Consider the following 21,444-nt stretch of genomic DNA (forward strand, 5'->3'; position numbering starts at 1 on the left):
TTCATTTCTAAAAAGCTCATTCTCCCCTTCCACATTTATTGTTTAAAAATAAAATCATAAGAAATTATTTTAAACCTGACACTTGAATCATGCAAATTAATCTTAACAGGACACTTTTTCCACCACAGCTAAGGTTCCCATAGTCCCCGACTCATCATTGCTGGCTATTGATTGGAGTGGACCAGAGCAAGCACTATAATAATTCTGTCCTGACATTTCTGAACCGAATGACCAATATTCTTGACGGATTTGGCTTAATGTTGAATCCAAACAGCAGCTCTATTCATAATAAATAATACATAATAAGAAAGTAAGTTACATGGGAGATTTATTAGCAACAGTCAATGAACAATTAAACTTTGTCCACCTCCGATGATGGAAAGGTATTTAATCATGTCCCACCTCTAACTCTCCTGAGTGATATGGCACTTCTGGTGACGGATATTCTCAAGGTGTATGCCCCGGAGGCAGCAATTTGAGAATCTCGTAAAACCCATGCTAATCCTGGAAAGTGATCCTTGGGCCTAGTATCAGCCTGGGCACCTCTCCAACACATTACACAGTGGAGAACTGCAAGCATTTACATTTTTTTTAAATTCTGGCATTTTTCCCAGATGGTCTTCGACTGCATAAATAAGGAATGCGAAAATAACATATTCATAAAAAGGTTTCCTTTTTTCCTCTGGGACATGGATATTATTGATTTGGGGGAATTCACTATACATATGGCAGCTGACATCACGGATAAAATGGTCAATATGGATTATCATAATAAGCTATAACATGCAGGTTGACAGGAGCATTTTCTGGATGAGAACATATTTTCCTGGCTGGTCACTTATAGTCCATATAATGTTTAACATAATGTAGGCAGCAGCTATAAAAATGCTATAAAATACTTCTGTGGCATAGCATTTCATAATGCACAAGTTTAATTATTGAAGCAAGTTATGATAGAGCACAGGAAGAATTTAAATAGTGTCTGATTTAAATAAGCTTTTATGATATGACACGTCAGAGTAAGCGTGCTATATATATTTTTGAGGTTAATTCGGGACACACCAACAGGCTATGGGATAAAGTCATCAAGTGCGCGTTCTTGCTTATATTTGGTGTGCAAATAAAGATGGCCTGAGGTCCTCTTCAATGAGACTTTCTTATTATTATAATTGAGATACTGTCACACACGATCAACCCTTTCATGGCCAGGAGTGGCTACAATAAATTAGAGAACTCCCTACAGGCTGGAGGTCTACTTAGTGCCAAGTTCTCTTCTGGCACCATAATGAGATTGCAAGTGTAATTAGCTGTTCTCTGAGCTGTAATTAAACCACCATCCTTGACTACCCATTCCAATAGAATGACAGCTTTGTGCAAACTGTCTGCACTTTTCCTGTTTTATATCTCACTTTCTGGGGAAGAAGTTTTGATCTGCTAATGGATATTTAGTGGTGACCAGTGACCATAACTCTCAGCAGAACAGATTCTTCTTACTATATGGATTAAATCTCCCTCCATGAGAGATTAGTTAATAGAAAGCACTTCTTTTTTTTTTACTTTCGCTGCGTTCTTTAAGAGTTGCACAATCTGGTACAGACAATTTTTCAGGCTTTTATTAAATTTTTTAAAAGTATGAATTGAAATTGAAGCACCACAAGTCTAAAGACATGTCACGTGTGTATAGCGTGTCTCTTCAGGCATTAGCACAGAATGACATGTGAGCTTTTACATGTATTTGCAGAAGAAACTGCTAGTTCTGAAGTCGTAGGTTATAATGAAGTAAATTACACAGACTACTACTGTTTCAGCTTACAGATTTGAATCTTTAAAGTGGGGTCCTGAAATCCTACTTCCTTTAAGCTACAAATCTACTATAGGCAGTGCCAGCATAGTGACTGACCCAAGTTCCTAACCATCTCTTGTACATAAAACTGAATATGGATGAGGTAGGTGATGGACTGAGCAGCTAAAGAAAGAAATGTACACACTATTTCCATACTCACCCTAAGTCACTGCCTATGCCGCTGGCCCGCTGCCCTTTACAAACACTTTCAGCCACATGTTCTGCTGAAATGCTGGAAAATGTATCCTGGCCTCTTAATTTCCTCCTACTTTTGAGAGTTACATTGTCATTCCTAATTGACTCGTCCATCAGTTAAATCTACTGAGGGCTGTGCTGGGGTGGCAAGGCAGCCAGATGCGGCATCACGAGGCCAATTTCTGATCAATTTCATGCTGAAATTGATCAGGAATTGGCCTGCTGTGTATGGGCAACCAACAGATCTCTCTCTAATCAGATTTGATTAGAGAGAGATTTGTCTCTTGGTCGAATCTGTCCATCACCGCTAGATGTATGACTACCTTAAGTGTATGTAATGTTTGTACTAGAGACAATTTTTGATGGGTGATATAAGGCCAACTTTATTTTTGCTTTTATACAGTACTGATAAGTAAATTGTGTCATCTCATCTCAGACAGGTGTTTCCTCTTGGATTACCCAAGGAGTTCACAGTGGTGATGACTTTGTCAATAAAGAAGCAGACAACAGACCTTGACTGGTATATCTTTCAAATAAGTGACCAGCTGGGGTACCCACAGGTAATTGTTAACTTGTAACATACGTTATTTCCTTTTTTTTTTTTTTTCTTTTTTTTTTGCATGACTGCTTTCACATGCTTAGCAGTTCAAAGCAAACAAATCTAATAGATAAAGTGTAAAGAGTACTTGAAAGAAAAGTTTGCCTTCTTAAAACAGAAGGTATTTGTGATTATTCAGGTTGGAGTGACTTCTGAGATGTCTCCCAGTGCATCACTGCTGAATATGCAAATTATCTTTTGTTGTCCCTGTAAGCTATTCAGAAATCATGCACTGGGAGAAATCTCAGAACTCACTCCAACCTGAATAATAACAAATACCTTCTGTTTTAAGAAGGCAGATTATTGTTTTCCATAGCATTTTAGTGAGAGGGCTTTTTTGGTCCTTTGTAGCCCCTTACACACTCCTAGGAGTTCTGGTTCACCATGAGCTTGCTGGGCAATCTGTAACTCTAAGGGCCTGAGCCCACTAACGCAGTTGTGTCCGCTTTTCAGCAACACATCAATGTTACAGATGCTGAAAAGCAGACAGAAGCAGATACTGCGCACAACTACGTTAGTGGGCTCAGGCCCTTAATAAAAGAAAATAAAGGCAGTACTATATTTTGCAGCCTACAGTCACATACTGAAATTTCAGTGATGGGAGGTAATTTGGCTCTGGCACTCAGGTGTAAGCTGGTTAGGCATAAGTAAGGCATAATTAAATGGGAGATGTTAAGTTTAGACTTTAAAAAAACAAGTTAATGTTAAGGGGCAAGGGTAGGCATCAGGAAAAGCACTTCTTTATGCAATTGGTCAGGGTTATCTGGAAGATGGGAGAACGAAACAACAAAACTACTGCTGAAAATAACAGTTTACCCTTCAATAAAGTTAAATGTCACTCAATTGCCAGTAGAAACAGTATAACACATACATACAACAATGCGGTAGGATGAATGAATGATCAGCACTAGATGCAGACTGGACAGCCTCCAGGAGTAGGGTGACTCACTGTGCCTCCGGATTTTAAGCAACTTAGCAATGTAACCACTAGAAAAAAACAGGTAAAGTTTCTTTACTGCCTGTAATACATACAAACAAAACAGAGATTACAGAATTAATGTATACTGTATAGATTACTGCAATAAGTGTATGCTGCTGGCTGTGCTGCATGGACTTTATGCGTTTATTTATTTTTATTCTATATTGGAAGCCACGATATTGAGTCACCTCTGTATTGTTTCTGGTCCTTCCACACATAGCTGTTTGAACATTTATACTGTTGCATTTCTTCATAACATTTCACAGGAAGATGAGCACAGCATGAAGTGAGGTAAAATAGATATTATTGATTCTTATGTGAAGCACATTATTAATCCGAAATGACATTTTTCTTCGGATGAACCATAAATAGAACAAAGAGTATGTATAGTTCAACATCAATTTGAAAAATGTCAATCCGTCGTCCATTAATTCAGTTAAAACTTAATTCACCCGGTTCAAAAATTCACAGGGCAGCATGCTGTGGCTGTTCTGTGGTTGTTCAAACAACAGGCTCATTTATATATTCTGCAACAAAGAAAAATGTTAGTTATTACTAGGAATCGGGTGTTGCTTTCATTTTCTATAATACTGAGGGAGAAAAGGTCACACTTCTGGCTCTGTTCTTGTAAAATCAATTCATTTTCAATAACTGTGCACTTTATTGTAATTATGAGTCTGAGATAATTCACTAGAGTGTACAGACACTTAATATTTTTATAATAATTATGCCTTGTTAAACAATGACATTTTGGCCTGCATACTTTTGCTGAACTGAGAGGCTTATGGAGCTTGTGATCTCTATTTCCTTTACCAGTTGTCTGGTTGTTGTCCTGGTTGCAGCAGCTGTGGTTTTTAAAGCTTGGCATACAGTGGCGTAACTACAGGGCCCCCCCAGTGAAATTTTGATGGGGTCCCCCAGTGTTTACACCCCTTCCCTCACCTCCCCTTGGTGTCCTTCACAGCCTTGGAGCCCATCTCACAAGGGTCATAAGACAAGTGTGGCCATCGTGATCTTCACAGCCATAACACATGTAGGCACAAAAACACATGATCTAAGTGTAGTCCCCTGTATTGAAGGAAGGGAAGGTTAGTAGTTGGAGCCCCTCTGCAATTGCAGGTGCTGCTGCTCCCCTCTAGTTATGCCCCTGCTGGCCTACACAAGTCAAACTTTCCATTCCACTGATCAGCCTATGTGACTCTTTCATTGAATCAACTTCAAACTGATTCTTTATTTATTAGTTCAATAGACAAAAAGTGATCAGTATCAAGAGTAAAATTGAAAGAACCTCAATCAGTCAAGTCATGTATGCCTAGCTTAAGTCACAGTCCTGGATAAAACACACATTCTGTGGAATCAAACTGGTGTCAGAACACCTGTTATATGTAGGTGGCAATCAGTGATTCCTAATGACTAAGAGGCAGAGAATCAGCTCAAACAGGCAAGTAGCATTTTCTACTGATGTTCAACAATTCATGATTCCTTCATGGGTGAAATTACAAATCATGGGATCTCCCCGCAAAACTTTGATTGGGCCTCCTCCTTCCCTTCATTATCTCACCATCATGACCCCCAATGGCCTGGAACAGGTGCAGACACCTTGTCTGACCCCTTTTCCCCACATACCAGGTGCAGCCATCGTAACCTCCCTTCAGCCATGGCAAGTGTGGGTCCTTTTCCCTCAACAACGGCTCCCCAGTAGTTACATCACTGGGCTCCTTACATATTGCTTGCAGTTTAGTATTTTTTTTCATCAATATATGACTTCTGCTCTGAGAACTAGTACATGTATGCATTGGTCAACAGTACCAAGAAATGGTGTTAATCAAATATAAGATCTTCTATTATGCATTAACTTTACTGAGATATCCCTTTTATATTGGGATTTAGAACAGCAGATTTTAGCAATATAATGCATTTACTGTATTTGTTTTAATTTACATCATCTCTTAAATAATGTTTTAGCTTGCTGTTGCATTCATTACCTGTATCTACTCTGCAGATCTCCTTAGGTGTCCATGGCAAAGACAAAAGTCTGGAGTTTCAAGCTAGAGGACGGGACAAAGAGTATGTTGGTTGCACATTCACTGGACAAGGAATACTTGGCTTATTTGACAATTCATGGCACAAGATAGTGTTGCTTGTGCGAGAAAGGGTGGTGTCCATCCACATTGACTGTCGTTATATATCAAGCAAACCTATTGAGCCCATGGGTACCATATCTACTGATGGGCACACTTTCATTGGGTTAGACATGGTGACTGGATCTCCTGTCCATGTGAGTCTCTAATTTAAAGCATAACTAACATTTTCTAGATGTATAATTAATTAAGTGCTGTCTAATATTTAATGTATTTATTTTCTTATAGTTTGATATCCAAAAGTTCCTTGTCTATTGTGACCCGGATATGGCTATGCAAGAAGGATGCTGTGAGATCCTCCCAGCAGGGGTAAATATGCATATTATTTTGGTATCTTTTTTAATCATCTAATTTACGGTATTTGTTTTTTATTTATGTTTTTTCCTTACATGTTTTTGTTAAAGATGTGAAGAAACATTCAAATAACACCAAATGCAGAAATGTAGAAACAATATACTAACCACGTTATCTAGTTACTGCTTTGGATCGTCCCATGCTATAACTATGTTTTATTCATAATGACCAAAAACCATCATTACTTCATTATTGTGTAATCATTTTTGCAAATTATATGGTGCCATTCTGTAATGTATACTTTATCAGTATGATGCTACTGTCAGAAGTTATTACTGAAAACACAACTAGATAAAAAAATAATCAGAGCTGCTTACCAAGGTTTCAGATTGGTGGGTACGGATGGTCGGAAATGCCAATTTCTGATTCTGTGGAAATTCAGATTTTTTCGATTTCCAATTTCCTGATTTCCAAATGTTCTAATTTTTGAGGAATATTTTATTAGTCATTTTTTTTGCATCAGAGAATACAAAAAAAATTGAAAAGAAAAATGCAAAAACTGAAATCAGAAAATGGAAATCAGTAAAATGGAAGGCCTTGTGATTGGTCTCAAATTAAAATTTTGCAGAAAAATTCTGCATTCTCTGGGTCCAATGCTTCTGAGTTCCATGATTGGGCTAAAATTACTGAGTTGCAGTAAATCGGATTTCCATTGAATTCTGATTTCAATATTCTGTTTTCCGATTTCTGATTGGAAATGCAGATTTCCAATGTCACTCTTTTTTCTACAATTTACACTGTGATTGTCTATGAGTTGCACGTGGAGGCATTGAATACAGAATCCGGTGCATCAGACCCATGTCTTCTGCTGACATCTAGTGCCAGTCTTTTTCTTTTTTGCTTCATCACTTCATATTTTAGAGTTGGTAGGAATTGGTGAATTCGATGAATGATATGTAAAAGAAGTCATTCAGAAATTCATTTTTAATTGGTTTTACATAAAATGTGAATTGTGCTGACAACATAAACTCCCAACCTACTTGCAGTGCACTCCTGAAGGATCCAAGACAAGACGCAATGTGGAAGGTGTAGAAAATGCGCAGAATCTGATTGAGCTGCCGGCAAAGTCCATGAAACAAAGCTATACACGCTGCTTCTGCCTGGAGGACTCCTTACACAATACGGTAAGTTATAGAGTGACATCCCCTATACAGATATTTGAATTCATATTTATTGTGAATATACTCAGGGAATACAACTTGTAAAGATATAAACACTGTATTGGGTTTGGAGAAAAACTAGTGTATACGTGTGATTCTTGGCTTAGCTTTACAGCTTGCTCAATAACCCGCTGGGGTATTATTGGCTATGAATTAGCAAATGTTAGGTGTTTTCTTATTTTTTTATTTAGGCTTGATAAACAAAATAATTAGCAGAATTACCAGGGACTTTGGTGCCTAAGACAGCAATTTGGGCGGAGTGAATATAGACTTGTTTGTGATAATACTCTGCAGGTGCCAAGGTTTTCTGCTTTATATTGATGTGAATCCTACTTATCCAAAGCTTTTGTAAGCTACTGCTGTCCTTTAACAATGCTTCACTCTTTTTCTGAAATACTTCTCCAGTGCCCTATAAAGTAATTTCTGTACTGTTATGTCACTAGGAAAAAATGCTGTCAACTTGTTGCAGCTCTTACCGCCATTCTAGCCTGCAGGGGTTGTTTTACAACTAAGAATCAGATGTGGTTGTAAAATGATGTTTATACTGAACGTGTATCTTAGTGTGTAATCTTTGGCTTCCGTGTGCAAGTTACTTCAAGCAGATTTCTAGAGTATTTTTATGTATCCATTGCAGTGCTGGGTCCCTGGTTCATATCCCAATCAGGGCAATAACGGCTCAGAGTTTGTGTGTTCTCCCCGTGTCTGCGTGGGTTTCCTCTGGGAACACAGGTTTGTGTGTTCTCCCCGTGTCTGCGTGAGTTTCCTCTGGGCACCCAGGTTTCCTCCCACATCCCAAAAACACACAGACAAGTTAAGTGACTTCCCCCCTAAATTGGCCCTAGATTATAATACATACACTACTCTCTACATAAAAATGGCACTAGACTATGATATAAACGTGACCACTGGCGTAACAATAGGGGATGCGACCCCTGCAGCCGCGTAGGGCCCGCTCAGGGACTTTTGTAGGGCAGGAGGGGTCGCAGCATAAGAGGAGAGCATGGTCGCAGATCGGTGGGGAGGAGGGACATTCTCCCCCCCCCTCCCTCACCTCGGGCTCTCCTCTCAGCGCTCCCCTCCTGCAATCATTGGTGGCAGCGGCGGTGACAGGCAGGCTGAACACATACATCCTTCTCGCTGGAGGTCTTCCGATCACTAAGTGTTTCATGTAACTTCCTGTGTAAACAGGAAGTAGCATGAAGCACTTAGTGATCGGAAGACCTCCGGCGAGAAAGAGGTATGTAAAAATTCAAAAAGAGGACAGCGCTAATGTCTCAGTATTAATGTACCAATGCTATTTATTGCAATTAAAATAAGCTTTTTTTATCCAATAAAAGTTTAAAATTGCATAATAAAATATAATATGTGAAATCCCATATGTGAGATCCCATACATACACAATAATCGTCTCCAATGATATTGGGATACCTCAATCCCGTATACATACACACCACCACACATACAATGGAGCCACCTGGTCCTCTACTGACCTAATGGTTATCTAACTCAGAACGTTGGGTAGTTCTATGTCTAGACTGATTAAAAAGACTGTTTGAGTCCTTCCCCGTTCAGGGATTCTTCCCCCTTTCTCTATCAATATAATATACTCTATGTAATCAGGATCCACAAGCACTTACGGATCTTGCAGCTGTAATGTTCCTTAGTGCGGGCTCCGGCCGGTAGCCTTGCATGCAGGGTCCTGCTTCAGGTTTAAACACCTACACTTCTGGTGAAAACGCAGGCCCGCATAGTTCCAGCAGTCCTCTTGCGGCTCTGCTCAATCCACTCGCACGGCTTCTGGGTAGGTGGCTAGCTGAGAGTGACGTCAATTTCCCTCCGGGCTCCTGCGTTCTACCTTGCGCTTCAACATGGCCGCCGCTTCCCAGACTTGTGCAGGCAAACTTTGTATAGCGTAGTATATGGCAATCAGTTACACCAACTGTTGGGGTGTCAGGAAGCCCTTCTAGATCGACATGTTTCAATAGTTAGCGACTATCTTCGTCAGGATCGGGAATCCTCAAACAGTCTTTTTAATCAGTCTGGACATAGAACTACCCAACGTTCTGAGTTAGATAACCATTAGGTCAGTAGAGGACCAGGGGGCTCCATTGTATGTGTGGTGGTGTGTATGTATACGGGATTGAGGTATCCCAATATCATTGGAGACGATTATTGTGTATGTATGGGATCTCACATATGGGATTTCGCATATTATATTTTATTATGCAATTTTAAACTATCATTGGATAAAAAAAGCTTATTTTAATTGCAATAAATAGCATTGGTGCATTAATACTGAGACATTAGCGCTTTCCTCTTTTTGAATTTTTGCTTTTGACTATTGGTAGGGGCTGAGGGTATACCTCATACTTTGAGGATTTAAGCAGCTGGTGATAGAGAAGTGTACAGATAGGAAGCAGTGCTCTTCAATTTCTCCTTGAGAAAGAGGTATGTGTTCAGCCTGCCTGCCGCCGCTGCCACCACTGATTGCAGGAGGGAAGCGCTGAGAGGAGAGCCCGAGGTGAGGGAGGGGGGGGGGAATGTCCCCTCTCCCCACCGATCTGCCACGCTCTCCTCTTATGCTGCGACCCCTCCTGCCCCACAAAAGTCCCTGAGCTAGGGAAGTGGGGGGGGGGCAGATTTTTTTTTGCAGGGGGGCCCGGGGATTTCTAGGTATGCCCCTGAACGTGACTATGGTAGGGATTAAATTGTGAGCCCCTCTGAGGGACAGTTAGGTGACAAGACAATATACTTTGTACAGTGCTGTAAAAAATGTCAATGCTATAGAAATACTAATTAATTATATCCATGTATAGAGCCAAAATAATATTATTATTATTATTATTATAATTGCACTTTAAAATGGTCCACTATAACAAGGACCATTATAAGGGTCTGAACACATTAGCACGCTTCTGTCCACTTTTCAGCAACACATCAATGTTACACACTGATATGCATAGCTGATAATCGAACAAAAGTGTGCTAGTGTGTCCAGTTCAGGCCCTTAGGGGGCACTATAACAGAGGGTTGTATGGCAGAGGCATTGCTGAAGGAGGCTAAAACAGAGGACAGTACGGTATAGTGAAGAGTGCAATGATAGGGGCATTTTAATGGGAGTACTATTATTTACATCATGTTAACTGGGAACAGTCTAATTGAAAGCATTTTTTTGCTAATCATAATCACTGATATTATTTCTACTGAGCTAAACATTTTTAAATAGTTTCCATGGCTGGAGTAGTTCCTTGCTAGCTTAGGCTGAGTAGCTTTGAACACTCCATCAGCCTAGCTAGGAATTGCATTTAGGCAGGCAGAAATCAGATGATTGATAAGTGTTGCAGCTAGGGAGACGTATAGCTTTTTGATAAAGTGAAAGAACAGCATTGGAACAGCGTCCGAATGCCTTTCTGAAAATGGAAAAAGTACACATTTAATACTGTATAGATGACCCACACGTGGGCATCAATATTTTATGCTTCTGGATTCAGCATAATTTCATAGCTATGGCTTACTGGCTCTCTTACGTGGTTATTTTTTCCACTTGTTTAATTATGGTCTTCATTTGATTGAGAACAGTACAGTACATCCTCTTCATTCTGCTAAATGTCTGCAATAATGTGAAATGCACAAAATGGTCCTTTTCTACTGAGTTTAGAAGAACTTCCAAAAGAAAAACATAGGATGTGAGGGCCAGTCTAAAGTAGTGTGTTATTTAAGAGGCTGTATGAAAATATGTGTGAAAATGGGTACTCACAATTCTAAGTTACGTCACTGGGGTAGGGTGATGGAAAACTGAGATACATATAACTGAAGCAACTACACCAGATATTTAGCTGTGTGCAAAATACTTTCAATAACACAGTAGATACTGTGTGAAGATAAGGTGGAGTCACTTCAGTTTGGCTTGGTCAGAATTTACAGGGTTGGATGAATATCCCAGATACTAACTGTGTTGAATTAGCTAGTATCAGACATCGCCTCACTTAGGTATGTATGGTCATCTTCCACACTGTAGGTGGCACTCCAGTAGAACATCAATTACATATATGTATATAGATAGATACATGAACACACGCAAACACAAAAATCAAACTCCTCATAACAATGTAAGAACTATAGGAGGCGCTGTAAAAAAAATCGTTCGTAAGCCAAAATGTAATAATTGTAGTTGTTGAAAATGCTTCATTCATTAAAGCGGTATAAAACTGTAACACAATATTCAATAAGAACATGTTTTCCTACTTTTTATATCCCATACTTTTTTGCTTTTGTGCATAAGTGTTATTATTCATTTAGAAATTACAAGTTCCCAAAGTACAATTTTTGTGCTCTGAGAGCTGCCATTGCATTTTATTCATAACTGGTGTATTCATATTGTAATGTACCCAGAAATGCTTTCTGAGTATCTGTCTGTGTTCCGGAGTGTCTGAATTGCCAGAGAATGTTTACATTCCTCACTTGATACAATTAACCACTAAGGGCCCTTTTCCACCAGCAATCGCAATCACAAATCACAAATGCCAGTGATTGTGATTTTTCATTAATTGTGTTATGCGATTGCGATCTGCATTTGCATTGCATTATCATTGTAAAAATCGCTCCAGAAAGCGATTGCGATTTGCGATTTCCAAATCGAATCCCTGTAGTGAAAAATACTTCTCGCTATTTCTATGATAAAGTAACAACCCTAGCGATTTAAAAATCACTAGCGATTTGCGATTTTGCGATTCAGCAATCACAATCGCTCTAGTGGAAAAGGGCCCTTAAGGACCAGGGGATTTGCATATGCGCTGTGCTGGGTGGGCTCTTCAACCCCCAGCACAGATCACGTTGCAGGCAGGGCGATCAGACTTCCCCCCTTTTTTCCCCACTAGGGGGATGTCCTGCTGGAGGGGCCTGATCGCTGCCGCCTGTTTGTGCCTTGCGGGGGGGGGGCTCCTCAAAGCCTCCCTCCGCAGCCCTATTCTGCCCTCCCTCTCCTTCCCTCCCTCCCCTTCTCTCTCCCGCTTCAGCCTATCAGATGCCGGCGATCCCCGGCCAATCAGCGACCAGGGATCGCCATTCTCCTTTACGGGGATGTTGTAAGATGTAAACACCGGGGATTATGTCCCCGGGTGTTTACATTTAGCCTGCGAGCCACGATTGGAGGTTTGCAGGCTGTTCACGGAGACACCCTCCGTGAACTGACAGGAAACGGCCGCTCGAACAAGCGTCCGTTTCCATAGAAACCCACTTACGACCAGCTGCCGCCTATCGGCGTTAGGCAGTCGTTAAGTGGTTAAGTAAACACAAGATAATGTGACCTCCAGTTCTGATGCTTCCTGGTTTCCCTGCAGGGAGCTTGTAAGTCCTGTGTTTAACTAGCTGAATGCTGCTCTAGTAAAAAAAAAAATGGTGGTAGTATATAATATGCTGTAAATAACCTTTTAGAGCAAAGAAGAAATGCTGGGTTTCATACCACTTTAAAGAACCCCAATAACTAGCCTATCACACACTTTCTATAGTTCTTATACTTCCCTTCTGAGATGCCCCCCATGAGAATCAATTTTATGCCAAATCATAATATAATTATTACTTTTACTGATTGACAGGGGAAAAGTAATGCAGATTATTGACGACTAGTGTACAAGGACCTTTGAGTTCAATTCAACTTAGTTTGAAGAAAGCTTGACATATGTTTGACTAGGTCAGCAGGGGTTTATAATGTACCTGGTCCTTAGTGTTTAGTTTAAATTCAGTTGTAGTCCAGTTTTCCATTTAGTATAGTAGCTAGGACATGAGCTACATGTACACTAAAAGCGAACTGAACCCAAACACATGTGTTCACTACCCATGGAAATGACGGCAGTAACTGTAAAAAAAAGTCAACTTTTGTAAGAAACTATGTCCTATGATACTTTATTATAAAAAAAGGCTCCTGTGAGCAGTGGGGGCTTTTCTACTTTGATAAGAAACATTTGGAAATAGTTTCATGTTTCCCCCAAAAAACGTTCCTGTTTGTAGCTCAAATTTTGCAGTATTGTATTATACGTGCTTATATATAGTTTCATTTAACTAACAAAAAGGGTGAATACAGAAGCATTTCTGAACAGCTGCATTTATTTCTAAAATAAATTCAAAATTAGACACATTTGAACAGATGGTGGGTGATTTATTTTGAGAATTATGTAAATGGACCTTTGTGTTTTGCATCTGATCTGCATTTTGGAAGCTCTTTGGTAGAGTTGCTGACATACTGTATGATGAGATTGGTTTGAGGTCTGTTTGCATGAATAGGACAAAATGTTCAGGGTTCAGTGCCGAACACCTCTGAGTTCAATGGAGAAATATTCTGGTGGTTTGTTGTGATCTCTGGAGAGCTACGGGAGCCAAATGCACGAAAATGGCATGATAATCTCATTACATGTTTGATGGACGTGTCGCTATTTTTGAAAATAGGAGAAAAATATCTATAAAACTATCTATTAACTACTGTCAATTCAGTTTATAGCTTTTTGTGGTCCCCATAATGTGGTACCTTCTGCTTTAAAGTCACTAAGGATCCCCAACACTGATATTGTATATGGCAGTGCTTTATTTGCTTTGTATGTCAGCATTTGGTGTCAAATACAGTGATTTGTACAGAACAGCACAACTTCTCAATTATTTTTTAAGGAAATATGAGTATGAGCCTCAGCTGGTGCAAGTTTAGTTAAATATATGAATGGTGCATTAAAAGGGTAGAAAGTGCCTTTAAAAATGTAAAATGGCTAAAATCATTTAATCATTAAAAAAAAAAAAGAGGATAGTGTTGGCTTACCACCAAGTGAAGACATCAACTGAGTACTACAATGCTTCTTCAGGTCAATATTGAGCCTAGAGAGACATATTGGCTTGGGCAAGCGGGGTATCACTCAAAAAAGCATAGCTATTTTTGTACTAATATATTTTTGTTGATAACCAGTTGATCTCTTCATTGGGAGGTATGCCAACACTAACCTTCTTGTTAAACTGATTTTAGCAGTTTTTTGGGGGTTTTTTTTTTTGGGGGGGGGGAGTTTTTTGGTTATGTTTGTGAGTAACCCCCATTCCCCCGGTACTCAGGTTTATGAGTACCCTTCTCATTTATACTATCCAAAATCCTTGCAGTGCCAAGTATTACAACACATTGGGCTCTTGGTGCCCCTGTGTCTTTTCTTCTGCTACTTTCCAAGGTAGTTAAACATTGGGTTGCTCCACCCAAAAAACTTTTTTTAGCACTGACAAAAATATTGGTTTCATAGTAGTAGTAATAATGCATTTGGAATGGAAGGATCCTTCTAACAAAAAATAGTTAGGGCTTGGAACAGAATTAAAAGACATACTTACAAAAGTACTATCCAAAATTAGCATAAGCAATGTCTTTTAAAAGACTTGGGACTTATTTCTCACTTAATTTTGGAGACGAGGCTAACCAAAACAATGAGCATATACTAAACAAATTTCAACGGTCACACAGCCTCCTAAAGTATACCAAGTCACTTTTATTATATCAAAATCTTTAAAAGACACCAATCCTTAAACATATACCATAGAACAATATATCCCAAAGGAACCCCTTTAAAAACAGTAACTGCGGATTGCATAATAACGCAGGCTGCGTTTCAAAACATGCCAATTTGATCAGGTAAGTGTAACAGTTGGCTACATCTGGCCAGATGATTCAATTTTGCCACAGTACACTTGCGTCCGTGCATTCATACTACACACACACATGTGCCCAGATGCAGGGGGCCCCCCTTATAAGATAGCTTTGGCTTTTCAACAGTTCCATTCGCAATATGCCAGAAGAACTTAAATTGTCAGCCACTTGATTTATGACAAAAAAAGAATTGGCTCTCACCCATGTCAGCATAGGTATCCGGTCATCGGAAACTTCCGCTGGTCCATTTCAGAGCATATATCATGATTAATAATAGACCGACCTCCAAAATGGACAGCCAATTCTACAAATAGCATGACCATTTTTTATCCATATCTATTACTTTTAAGGAAGGGAGATAGGTCCAGTTCAGCATTTAATCCGCTAGGTGCAACAGTGCCAAGTTTAAATATCCACATTGCCTCCTTGCAATAAAGTATTTCATCAAAATCACCACGTCTATTTGATATTTTCAGATTATAGATCCCCTTAACCGTGGTTCCCTTTAAGCTATTTTGGTGATACTCACTATAATGGTCATAAATGACCCCAGTTGATTTACCCTTAGTTATCTTTCCAAAATGCTCGAGTACTCTTTCCTTAAGTGCCCTCTTTGTTTTGCCAATATATTTGAGTCCACAAGGACATTGTATCATGTACACTACTTTTTTAGTGTCACAATTGATAAATGACTTAATGGCAAACTCTTTGTCACCACTACTATCAAAAAACACACTGGCACGATCAATATATGGGCAAAGCTTGCACTTAGAGCACCTATACATTCCAGTAGGTTTCCTACTATCAAGCCATGTTAAGGGATTTTTTTGCAGTTCACTATGCACTAACCGATCTTTCAAATTGGGTGCTCGTCTAGCAGTTAAAAGTGGTCTAGGGCCAACTATCTTAGCAATTTCCTTATCCGAGGTGAGTATTGGCCAAAATGTATTCAGTAACTCACGTAGATTGTCCCAATGGGCTCCAAAACTGGTTACAAGGCGCATATGTCCCCCCTCCTCCGCCCTCCGCGGCACCCCCCTGGGGCCAGCAATTCTTGCCGGTCCAGATCCCATGCTCGCCTCAATGCATTCCGAAGTACCGAGTGCGAATAACCACGTTCGCGAAAGCGTTGATAGATACCGCATGCTTCTTTTCTAAAATCCTCATCCCTACAACAATTCCTCCTTAAACGGAGGAATTGCCCATACGGGATTCCTTTCTTTAACGATGACGGGTGGTGGCAGGTTGCATGCAAAACAGTATTGCCAGCTGTGGGTTTACGATACGACGTTGTAACAATCGCCTGGCCCTCAATCCTCAACATGAGATCCATCTTACAAAAGTAGGCAGAGCTCAGATGAAAGGCAGAAGACCCTGGCCTGATCATCCTAAAAACCTGACAGTCCCCAGAGTAAAGGTAGAAAGTTCTAAAGGAGTTTTGCTAAAAAATGAGGCATGCCTCAGAGCAGAAGTATAAGACTCTGGGCTCTTTATAGAGTATAAGGCAGGGGTCAGAGCAGAGATTGAAGGCTGTGAAGTGGCCCTCCAGAAAATTAGAATTTGAAGTCATATGTATAAGTTTCAGAATTGTGTGAATGTGTGTGTTTGTGATCACGCGCGCGTGCGTGTGCATGTGTGTGTGTGTGTGTGTGTGTGTGTGTGTGTGTGTGTGTGTGTGTGTGTGTGTGTGTGTGTGTGTGTGTGTGTGTGTGTGTGTGTGTGTGTGTGTGCATGTGTGTGTGTGTGCATGTGTGCATGTGTGTGTGTGTGTGCATGTGTGCGTGCGTGTGTGTGCGTGCGTGTGCATGTGCGTGTGTGTGTGTGTGTGTGTGTGTGTGTGTGTGTGTGTGTGTGTGCATGTGTGTGTGTGTGTGCATGTGTGTGTGTGTGTGTGTGTGCATGTGTGTGTGCGTGTGCATGTGCGTGTGTGTGTGTGTGTGTGTGTGCATGTGTGTGTGTGTGTGCATGTGTGTGTGTGTGTGTGTGTGCATGTGTGTGTGTGTGTGCATGTGTGCGTGCGTGTGTGTGTGTGTGTGTGCGTGCGCGTGCGTGCGTGCGCGCGCGTGTGTGCGTGTGTGTGTGTATGTGTGTGTGTGTGTGTGTGTGCATGTGTGTGTGTGAGCCCGTGTGCGCATGTGAAGATGGGTGGTGAAAATGGAGGAAAAAAAAAGAGGCTTATGTCAGGATTTGTCTACCGTTACACAAAGGCAGTTGAGGCTACTTGTGTGGGAATAGAATAGAGGGGGCTAGAAGAGCAAGCTAAAGCAGCAGGAGAGGGAGATGGCCAGTTGCTCTTACCTCTGCCTCTAGTCTATTAAGATAGGTGGTGGAATCTGATGTGGTAAAAGCAAACTTGAAGTGGGGAGGGGGGGGGGGGAGTTAGATACACACCTTAGTATATGGAAGCCTCTGAGTGGTCCAGAGGATACTCAGATCTTCATAGAGCTCACCATTTCAGCGCTGTGTTCCTTTTAATCTTCTGACTGATAGACTGTGTAATTAAAAATTAAGTCTACAAAGTGGACTGCTGTACGTTTTTCCCCACCAATATTTGGAGATGAGATGATGAACAAATTACAGAGCACCTAGTTAACTAGACGTACAAAGTGATTTTTACTAATATAAGAACACAAAATAGCACTGTTAATGCGTGCATTATGGGGTAACGCACTGCATCACTGCATTGACATACTGTTGTCTGTTAGATCACACCACACTGGATGCCCTGTGAATGTCGCATAGATTTAGCATAGACGGGTGACTTCCTGCGTTACAATGCATCTGTTTTGTCACACCACAACGCTGTGAACATAACCTTGAGAGTGGGATTATTACAAATACGAATATTAAAACTAAGAGGGTACTGTATTTTTTTTAGTGTGTGTAAAGCCTGAGGCATTATTCTGTGTTTGAAACATTTAAGACTCATTCAATTCAAACACAAATGAAATGCTGTTCAAAAGAAATTAAATAGACCTGGTCATTCATATAACCACTTATAATATTCCTACCACTGTGATATTATTTTCAGTTAGGCTATTTTAAATTAAATGTCTTTTCCTAACTTATTCCATAGAGAGAAGGTAACTGCAACATAGAAATTGTATAATATCCAGATGTGTATTCAGTTTCCAATCCACCACAACAGACAAGAATAACAGCAGATGTCTATCTGGCAGCTGTGGGCAGTACTTCTAGGTTTCTTTGCATTGTTTTCATAACCGTGTCTGTCTTGAGAAATTTCTCTAGGTATTTTCGTGCAAGCCTGTAAAACTCCCAAGAGCCAGGTAGCCAATTGCCTTAAAGGACCACTATCGTGAAAAGCTGTAAAATACATACATAAATATCTCCCAAAGTAAAATGCACTATATATTACTTTTTTTCCTATGCTGCTCTAACTTACAGTAGGCAGTAAAGGCCAGACAGATCTGACAGGTTTTGGACTAATCCATTTCCACATGGGGGATTATCAGTATTTCCTTTATTCTTTACAAAAGCACTCCCTGAAAAGCTTCTATACAAGATAGTATGATTTTTACAAAATTTTCTGAATTACGATTTAGGTTTTAATTACAATTTTGTGGTTAATCTTGATTTTGTGTAATTATCGCAAATTACGCAAAATTACGTTCAAGAAATCCACTAATGGGAGGGCATGGGAAAAATACATTTTTTTCCACAAATGCATTGAAGTCTATGGACATAAGAATCACAATTGCGAGTATTACCACAAAAAATTACTACTATGCGAAATTCAAGCTCATCCATAATGTTTTTGGGATGTGGGAGGAAACCCTAGCAAACAACGAGAAAATACAGGAACTCCATTCAGATAATGCCATGGCCCCGATTTGAAGAAGGGACCTTTAGTGATGCAAGGCTATTTACTACCCTACCAGTAAATCAAAAATAATCACATAGGGAATTTCAGTGCAGCAACATAGTCGATAGTCAATCCCCATTTCAGGGAATTCACACATGGTTGCTGGTGAAATCCTCCTGCCTGCTGGGGTTCCAGGCTTTGTCTCTACTGGTGAGTTTATAGTAGACCTGAAATACCAGCAGAGCTATGTAGATGTGAGTGAGTGAGTGAGTACAAATCCCTACCCAAACACGAAGTAAAAAAAAAAAACACACCACACAATGTGAGTGTAACGACTTTATTATTTACATGATAGGTGAATGTTCTGTAATTCTAGTTACAGCCTGCTTAAAGTAATTTGCTCCAAACGTGCAGTTATCTTTCAAGCAGTATGTTCAGCCCTCGGTGTACAATAAAATCCTCGTAAAAAAATGAAAGTGCAGTTGTTTAACTTCTAACTATCGTGAATTGAAATGAGTAATATGTGTTTCATAAATGAACAGTGGAATGCAGTACAACTGATCTTTAGCATGAGTTAAGGTGCTTGGCACAGAGCACAGGTAATATTTATGCTGTTTCCATGTGTAACTGTGGATTCCTTCCATAGACTGATGCCTCGAAGGGCTGCTACATTTTCACACGTACCTAGTTTACTTTTGACAATAAGCCAAATCAGTGCTGATACTTGCCCATGTGTTTGAACGTGAGGTAGGTGTGTTCACTGCAAGCCAGGTATGTGTAGGTGTAATATCTGACTGAGGCTGAGTGTAGTCCAAAAGAGGTAAATGTGAAGGAATGCTTCACAGCTTGTGTAATGTGATTCCTAGCAGACCTGCCCTGCTGTGGTTGCTACCACCCATGTCTCCTACAGTTGTAGTAGGACTTCCCTTGGATTGCATATTAAAGTTAAAAGATCTGAAGCTAAGTACTCAACACATGACAGAAGAAGATGGATCCAGCAATGTTCCCCTTACGATGAACGTTCCACAAACCATCTTCCATTCAGCGGGTATAAGCGACGTCACGCGATGTTACACAACAGGCGCCAATGTGAAGTCAAGGGATCACGGTACTTTGCACAGAGTCATTGGGTATCTTACACATCCGCCGTGATAGTCCTTCTTGCTGCACATCACTAAGCATCGTTCGCTGATCACACGCCTGAACCCACGTCACGAGATCGCGGTTATGTTTGCTCGTCGCTCAAAAAAATCACTGGTCATTGGAAAAATCATCAGGGAAAATCGCATAGTAGGTATGGGTCTTTACAGTCTGCTAACACCAAAACAGGTGTTTATCACAGTTATTCACTGTTTTGAGGAATCTCGGGCAGTAGTGCCGTGACAGGTGTGTTTAAAAGGTCCCTTCATGTTAGTAAAAAAAAAAAAAATTATAAACAAATATCACTATGCAAGTCATCATGTCATTTTACCTTTAAACGTTAGGAGCTTTTTAAGAAGCTTGCTTGTTCACATGGCAGCATTATGCAGCTTGGTGGTAAAGATATCCAGAATTCACCTCTCAGTTTTTCTCATTGGCTCAAAAGTCTGCACAAAGCAGCAGGTAGTACAATGTGTTGCTACCTTTGAAACCCTCTAGTTTTTTGGGGTTTACTGCAATGACGCCTTCATTCCATAGAAATGAGAGAGCCTCACATCAATGCAGATGCTGGTATTCATACGCAGCACCTGGGAGTCATCACTGCTGACACAAGCACATGATTCACAAGAGAGATAGGGGAAAACATCAGGACAATCACAAATTAATATAGTTGAAATAATTGAAGCACATAGATGATTTGATGAGGTTTTTGTCCAAAGGGGAGTAGAAATACACTTACAGGGGCGTGCACTTTCTCTGTAGGTGCCTAAGTACTGAGTGCCTACCAAGCAGAGTTCTATCACAGCTGTCAGTCACATATCTTCCTTGAAAAGCCGGATAGCAGCTGTACTGCAAGAAAGGAGAGACACATTTTTTTATTAAATCAAAAGTATCCGGGACTGATTGACATAATTCAGTCCATCCTACCCTGAGAGCTGCTCTGACTGCTGCTATTTTAGCATTAAAATACTATTGTGAGCACTCATTATCTCTGTTAAAGGACAACTGAGGTTAGAGGGATATGGAGGCTGTCGTATTTATTTCCTTTTAAACAATACCTCTTGCCCCACACACCTGAAACAAGCATGCAGGAAATGCAGTCAAAATTCAGTCAAACATATGATCTGTATACTTGTTCACGGTCTATGACTAAAAGTATTAGAGGCAGATGATCAGCAGGACAGCCAGGCAATATGCAATGTTTAATAATACGCCGCCCCCCCCCCCCCCAGACCCCTTGCGCAGCCTGGCCAATCACCGCCAGGCAGCACTAAGGGGTGGATCGGGACTCCCTCCGATGCCATGACGTGGATGACGTTGATGACGTCATGCCGATCGTCGCCATGGCGACAGGGGAAGCCAAACAGGAAATCCTGTTCTGAACGGGATTTCCTGTTTGCTCTGATCGCCGGAGGCGATCGGAAGGGGAGGGGGGATGCCGCTGCACAGTGGCTATCATGTAGCTAGCGCTAGGCTAGCTACATGATTTAAAAAAAATAAAAATGTTAAAGTGCTGCGCTGCCCGCTGGCGGTTTTAATAGACCGCCA

The 21,444-nt window shown here is 40.5% G+C and overlaps 1 protein-coding gene across 1 annotated transcript in view; it reads left to right on the forward strand.

Annotated features, from left to right (window-relative positions):
- Positions 1-21,444, forward strand: part of COL16A1 (collagen type XVI alpha 1 chain) — a 296,365-nt gene that overhangs the window by 42,748 nt on the left and 232,173 nt on the right. The window contains exons 5-8 of the mRNA XM_068266105.1: positions 2,475-2,598; positions 5,618-5,893; positions 5,985-6,065; positions 7,097-7,234. Coding sequence (XP_068122206.1) covers positions 2,475-2,598; positions 5,618-5,893; positions 5,985-6,065; positions 7,097-7,234 — 619 coding nt within the window. The remainder of the gene's footprint in view (positions 1-2,474; positions 2,599-5,617; positions 5,894-5,984; positions 6,066-7,096; positions 7,235-21,444) is intronic.

The sequence above is a fragment of the Hyperolius riggenbachi genome, chromosome 2 (genome assembly GCF_040937935.1).
Source record: "Hyperolius riggenbachi isolate aHypRig1 chromosome 2, aHypRig1.pri, whole genome shotgun sequence".
In the NCBI taxonomy this organism is placed as follows: domain Eukaryota; kingdom Metazoa; phylum Chordata; class Amphibia; order Anura; family Hyperoliidae; genus Hyperolius; species Hyperolius riggenbachi.